The following is a 7,281-nucleotide window of genomic DNA, read 5'->3' as shown; positions in this document are numbered from 1 at the left end:
GGCCCAGTTGCATTCTAGCACAGTACCACAGAAAAGAACAGCCTCCAATTCAAGCATTCACTGATCTATTTCCTTCCAGGAATGCACAGCTCTAGCATACTTGTTGCCCCATGTACCCAGGAACTGGGATAACTACTTCCATTATTAATGGAATCAAAATTACTAATTTCTGTAGCTACATTGGCATGGAACCAAAAGCACTCATTTCAATCGGGGAAAAAAAAAAAATTCAAACTAAGCACAAACATCTTTTGAAAAGGAACCTATCATTGCCAGCAAACCTTAACTGGCCTACACTAAGCCTCACTGATACTGCTTTTCATCCCTGAGTTATACCCAGCATACTCTGGTCACAGATGGCACGTTCATCAAGTAGACTTTTAGCAAGTCCAAGGGATCAAAGAGCTTGACTGCCTTATCTATCTGTCAGCAAAATCCATCTCAACACTGTGCAGTATCCCACTGATGTGCTCCCACTGTGTAAGCTGCAAAGTAAAACTTTTCCATCTTAGATTAATAGTGTAATACCAAAAGTAAATTTAACCACAGCATTCTTAAACTTTCATGTTACACTTCTCCTTCCACGTTGTTTTGTGCATGGTTTACACAAAATTGCTATCCAACACTGGGACATTAAAATGAGATGTATGCTTCAGAGTAAGGGTTTTGATGTTTCACAACAACCATTAAGTTGCTTTACACCCTTGACTTGGCACTCTTTCAAAATTATGAAAAGTTCAACACAGGCATTATTACACAGAGTCCTCCTTAATGGAGGTACTTTTACAAAATCTAAAGAGCACCATTTATAATTGTGGCTTGCAGAGACTTTTTCCACTTTTGCAGAAATTCCTTTCCAGTGTTTCAACGCCAAACTCAACTAGCCACATTTAAGTAGTGAAATTCAAATACCATTTAAAGTATTCGATGTTTAGAATCCTTAAGACACTTCCTTTAAAAAGTACCTCACTGTAGTAAATACAACTATATTCGTTATCCACAATGTCATGCAGGCATACACTTTAATAAAGTGACAGAAAAGAAAGATTTTGCAAGTAAGTCACTTAGTGAAAGCACTCTGAAACAGACTGTCAAAATAATTACGGAAAACCCACAGATAATCTTATCAACTCAGTATTTAAGAAACAGACACATTAACAACACAGTTCACTAACCAAACTTTACACTATACGTATCTGGTGTACCAAAAAAATCAGTGGTACCACAAATTCAGAAATCTGTCTTCAGTGAACAGCTAGTACATGGAAGCACAACAGGAAAGTAACAGAAAATTCTCAGTTTGTTGAAAGATCAGTGAAGATTCTCCCCCTTCAACTGACAGTTTACTTCTCATACTTGAGGTGGAATGGCTGAATAAGTAAAGTAGTCTCTAAACAAGACTATCTACATGAAATTAATTCAACAAGAGACTAACATATATTCTTCTTTCCCCAGCCTCTGGTCTTTCCTTTTGTTAAACTGAAAGTATTTCAGTAGGTTATACCTGATCTACAGGGGGTTTGTCCCAACTTGTCAAGTTAAGAATGTCAGGTTATAAGAATGCATATACACCAAATGCAATTCCCAAGAGGAAAGAGAGCAGGTCAAGCCCAGAAATATTGTTTGCAAGCATTAACAACCCCAGTGAACAGCAATGCCATCCAACAGCAAGCACTCAGGTTGTAAAGACTTTGGTCACAAGAAGTGTTCAGTGGGTCAAAATAACAGCAGAGTTTTAAGTAGCTTTTTCTTTATAAATGCAATGAAGAAGACAGACTATTCATTAAATATAAAAGCAATTTTATAAAAACACATCAGAATTTTATTGCTTGAAGAATACAGCATATGAAAAAGCACAAGAATGTCCAAAAGAAAGGTCACAAGGATCCAAACATATTACACCATACATACCAGATGCAGTAAAATGTTAACCTGAATTCTGCATCAGAAAAGAAAGGTGTGAAAATATACCTAATATTATTTAAAAGGAAAAGACTCATTTAAAATAGAAAGTGTGAAGGTGTTACAGTACAAATTAGAAAAGCCAACACTGCACATTAACATTGTATCGCTAGACTAGATTTTCTACCTTTGGTACTTAAACCTTTACAGAAAACCACTTCCTCGGTCAAACCTTGCCTAACATATTTCATATAGTATCCATGAAAGGTTTTTTGTTTTGTTTTTCTTTTTTAAACTTAAACATTCAAACAAATACTTTTCCGAGTTTTCACTGCATTAATGTTCACATTTACTCAATATATAACTTGATGTATCTCAAATTTATATCAAAAGTCACTACGTGACTGAGATCTGAATATGTGCCAATTGTACCTTGTTCAGATCTTTATGTAAAAATGGCCACACCATTTTCTGTTTGCATCCTTATGCAAACAGACTGCTGCAGCCCTCCTAAAGAGTTTGAACTAGAGCAACTTGCTGAGGACATAAGTTAATAAAAAACAATCCACATTGTTAAAGAGCTATGGGATCATCTACAGCAGCATGCAAGTGGCTTTTCTAGTCTGCTCAGATTAGTGTACCAGAAGATATGCCAGTATTACTTCAAGTAACACATTAAAACTCAGCAATGGACACTACTGTGCTTTATTTCAACACAAAGAACAGCTGCTCATCCATTAATCAACAGAATTTTCAAATCAACTATCAAAAGGACTACTACATCATTTCTGTTCCATGTATTGCTGATCACTCTTGGGGAATAGTTTATCAAAAACCTGGACTTACCTACGAACCAATTTGAATGAAGAAAATGTTATCTTTCAACAAGGTATCTTAGTAATCCAGTGGCAATCTAGTCTGGAGAATGTTAGCATTATGCTGACAACAATGACTAATCAAGGTTAAATAAATTCCCTCTTTTATGGTAAGCATGCTCTTAGCTTCAGCTTTTGTCTTCTTAGGCTTGAATACTTAATCATTCCCAGTTACGTCAGTGGAACTAAACCAATTTTGTTTCATCAAGTTCCAGCTTTATATTTCAACAATATGAATAGATCTGGACTACAAAATACCCTCAACAACAGTTAACATTAAACTGGAGTGAAATAATAGCAGAGTTAGTTCTTCAAACCAGGCAGTCTTTGAAGGGAAATATTCAGTTAGGACTGTCAAAGGAGGTCATAATAAAATCATGGGTTTCTTTTTGTTCACCCCTATACAAAAAAATGACTGAATTTGTACAACTCCTATTAAACATACCTTTACCTAGCTTGGTGAAAATGTATCTTTTTCAAATTTTAACAAGTGTGGTATTTGAGCATATATAATATTTATTGCCATATATATCCTCATTTTAAAAAGAACTAAGAATTCAGACTCTACTATGCTGAACTCTGCTTTTTTCCCCATTAACAGATTATGTCTACTGTACCACTCCCCCAAAAAAACAATTAAAAATTCTAAGTAAGATTTTATAGTTTAGTTAAAAGGGAAGAAATGCAAATGTGGATTTAGAGCTTTTTGTATAAATCTCACTATATTTTATAAACTCGTTGTTTATTGTAACACTGTTTATTGATCAAATAAATGACGCACTGCTATCTAAAATTTCCATATACACCATTAAAAATCCAAAGTTGATATGATACTGAACCTTAAATCTTCAAGAGTTCAAAAAAGACAGTTTATACATGTACAGCACACAACAGCAGACACCCCTAGAATACCAACTGCCAGTCCATGATGCATACAAACTTACAGGTAAGCATTCATTTCACTGTTTTCATTGTGCAGGAAAAATATTTCTTAGTAAAGACAAACTCAGCTGGTGAATTTCAGATATCATCTTCATCATCTTCATCCTGAGAGGATCCTGCCTGATTGGATGCACTGGCTGAGGCAGCAGCAAGCTGTGCCTGTTGAGCTGCTTGTTGCATCTGTAGCCATTCCTGCCGCGCCAGTTCTGCCTTTCATTCCTGCTGCGCCAGTGCTGCTTGCTGTTGTCTAGCCTAAAGACATGAATTTAATTGTTAAGGCCATACATAGCTTGTGAAGAATCTCTAGAGTACATTACCTTTGCAAGCAGTTTTATCTGCACCTGAAGATTGCTTTTGTATAATTTTTATTAATTGCACATATAAAAAGACATCTAGAAGTACTTTCATTATTTGTATCACGATGTTTAGCTGTATTCTCTCTTCCTCTGAAGAGGCCACCACCACCCTTTGGAGGATTTACAGTTACAAAAACAAGAGGCAGGTGCTAGTGTACTTAAGTTCCATTGCAAGGATTGTGCTGAACCACATCCTAATGGAAAAATTAAGTGAGGTAAAGCAATGGAAATTTTAGGCTTCAGTTTCAAGGGATCTTAACATTTAATCACAGTTCAGAGATGAGAACAGCCCTACTTTGTTGGTTACAAATACTAAAATCATTCAGTTGTACCACAAAGACACATATTATTACAAAAACATGAAGCAAGCCATTATCTTACTTTGCTAAGCAATCTTCGGAAAAGAGAGCAATGCAAGGTCTTCTCAAATTCAGGTTGCAGACTGAGTATAGCTTTGCTACAGAAAGGTACATTCCTCTACTGAAAGGTAGAAGACATTCTAACAAAACATTTCAAGTATTTCAACTGGTGACCTCTCATTTTTCTGTCCAGGGTTTCCACTTGTTTTTCAGCAACTACTGTTGATTTCAATAGTATGCTAGTCAATTGAGTCAAAGTTAAAACTTCAATTTCTATTTTGAGTGAACATTAGGAAAAAGTTCTTAAAATTAAAAATCTTCAGTCTTCTTTACTTTTCTACTTTCACAAATCATCACTAAGACCGTGATGATTTCCCTTCTAATTGCATTACACTCACTGAATTTCCTTTTTTTCTCCCCAAAGCATCAAATTTTACAGTTTTGCAAAGGTCAAGATGTCAGAAGATGACACTTCTGAAAATGATCAAAACCAGTTTATCTACCTAATGAAGTGAAAAAATGGGATTCTTCCCTTATTTTAAGAAGTGTCACATTTCCTCAATCTGTTCTAGCATTAAAAGAAAATATTTTTACAAAGATAGAAATCTCTTCTCAATGAAGACTTTTCGGTATTTCAGCCTTCAAGTGGTAGTGAAGTTACAAGGGTTGGAAAACAATTTAAGACATTGTAAAGTTTTAAACAAAGGAAGAGGGCAACAATAGAGCTCCCTACTGACTCTGCTATAATTAAGTTTACTGTACACTCAACAAGGTGATACACATGCACGCACAAGGAATCAGAGGCTCAGCACTTCACGCTGGATGGATCATTTTGTCAGTACCTACCCTCACTGCCATATTTATAATATCATTTAGCCATTTCAAAAACAGGGAAAAAAATACAAAAAATTCAATTGAGTTGTATTTACTGAGAAGCTTGATAAGCATCTGGTAAACTTAACCCATCTTATTACACAGATGAACTTTAGTGAGGAAGCCTCAAAAAAACCCCCAAATCTGTTAGGGCCCCCATCTTGCACAGAAACTTCCAGGTATGCATGAACATCGGGATAAGCCATCCCACTGACTTCAAGTATTTACAATCATCCAAGCTATAGGCATCACACATTCATAATATTAACAAGCGAGTATTTTACAACTAGAGCAAGAAGTCAGCATTAGTGTCACGCTCTAGAATAGAACAAGATTAGCAGAAATAAAGGAACATGCACTTGTGTAACTATTTTTAAGAATAATTACAGTACCTCCAACAGCATATCACAACTGGTATTTTTGAAAAATGAGACTACCATCTTTGAATCTAAGCAAAGATTTGCCATATTACCGAAGACTATTTAAAAAAAATAATTCATACAATCTTGTCAAATTTGCATGCATTGCCTTAATTTAGACATTTAGGCACAGTATTATAGAATTTAAACAGAACATACCTCAAGGGGTCATTCCTTAGATGAAGCGTGGCTTACATAAGGTGGCCATTGTTTCAGCATTTTAATTTTATTTTTTTTTAAATGTTACTCAGGAGCTAGTATTCCCTTAACACACCTTATCTTTGCTGCTTTTTTTTATTTTGTATACCATGCTAAGTTATTTGAACAAAATAGTAAGTAAAAAACAGGTATCAAACTGGCTATTATTTGTAAATCTCGTGCTTAATCCAGTAGCAGCCCTACTGGTCTTTCTAATATTAGTACAGTCAAACAAAAGTTAGGCACACAAGAATTTATCCTAACTAGTTCACTGCATGCTGACAATAGCTACATGCTATGCTGAAATTTTAAATGCCTTAAAATTCATCATGCAATTAAGATTAAAATAGTTGGCATGTTGTAATATGATAAACAAACAGTTATTAATTGTTTCTGCGAGATACAAGCATAGCAAAGGGGAGAGAAGGTCACAGTAATCAGGCATGTTAACACACAACTGAATAAGCATTTTCACCAGAGGAAATTAAAGTCAGCTAATTGCGAAAAGAGGGCTCATGCCTTGGGTAAGAGGAAAGAAATCCAAGATAATTTTCACATGACTTAGTTTAGAGAATGGTCATCTTGCCAAACTAAGAGAACAGTAGAGAGAAATATCGTGTAGAAAGACAAATAAATAAAATTGGCTTTTAGTCATTTAAGCTTGGAGACGTTCACAAATGGTCTAAGAAAGCTGGAAGAAGAGAAGGGTGGGATGAAGGAGAATGTGTGTGTGTGCATGCGTGCGGACAGTATTTGTAGGCAAATGCTTTTCCTGTGCCTGAATTGCCTCTTTAAAAATTAATGCATGAATTCACCCAATTAGAGTCTTGCCAAGAGTAAAGGAAGATGAGAAAGGACAAATTAGAAATTCTGAACAATTAAATGTTTCTTTCAAAGCCTAAGAAATAACATTTGTGCACTGATGGCCAAAACTGGAAAAGATATTTTCATTTTTTAATTCATGAAAGGTGGTAATTTCCTAGAACACCAGCTGTCATTCTTTTATTTCCTCAGCCATGTAATTCTTAATGTATTCTCTACACTAGAATGGCAATACATAAGTAGCAGCAAAAACCCATGCTTTTTAAACCTAAAGTATAAAATTTGTTTGTATACAAAGTCCTATATGTCGAATAACAGGAGTAATGAGTAGCAGCATCTTATTTGTTGACTTTATTTTCCCCAATTCAAACAGGCCACAGCAATGCAAAAGGGAGGTACTTCTTGAGGTGTGTACATGCTTTTGTGGCACTAGATCTGCCGCATTAATTATTCCAACCTCAGTGTAAGTATTGCTTCACTTACTTTTGCAAATAATTCCTGTTGCTGCCTTAGAAGCTCTTCTTCCGGAATGCCG

The 7,281-nt window shown here is 35.4% G+C and overlaps 1 protein-coding gene across 1 annotated transcript in view; it reads right to left on the bottom strand.

Annotated features, from left to right (window-relative positions):
• Positions 1-1,799: 1,799 nt before the first annotated feature.
• DR1 (down-regulator of transcription 1, TBP-binding (negative cofactor 2)) overlaps positions 1,800-7,281 on the bottom strand; it is a 12,232-nt gene continuing 6,750 nt past the window's right edge. The window contains 2 exon segments of the mRNA XM_009884747.1: positions 1,800-3,971; positions 7,230-7,281. The exon segment at positions 7,230-7,281 is cut by the window's right edge and continues 13 nt beyond it. Coding sequence (XP_009883049.1) covers positions 3,798-3,971; positions 7,230-7,281 — 226 coding nt within the window. The 3' untranslated portion in view covers positions 1,800-3,797.

Source organism: Charadrius vociferus, unplaced genomic scaffold (assembly GCF_000708025.1).
Source record: "Charadrius vociferus isolate BGI_N301 unplaced genomic scaffold, ASM70802v2 scaffold163, whole genome shotgun sequence".
NCBI lineage: Eukaryota > Metazoa > Chordata > Aves > Charadriiformes > Charadriidae > Charadrius > Charadrius vociferus.
This window is presented reverse-complemented; position numbering and strand designations above follow the sequence as displayed.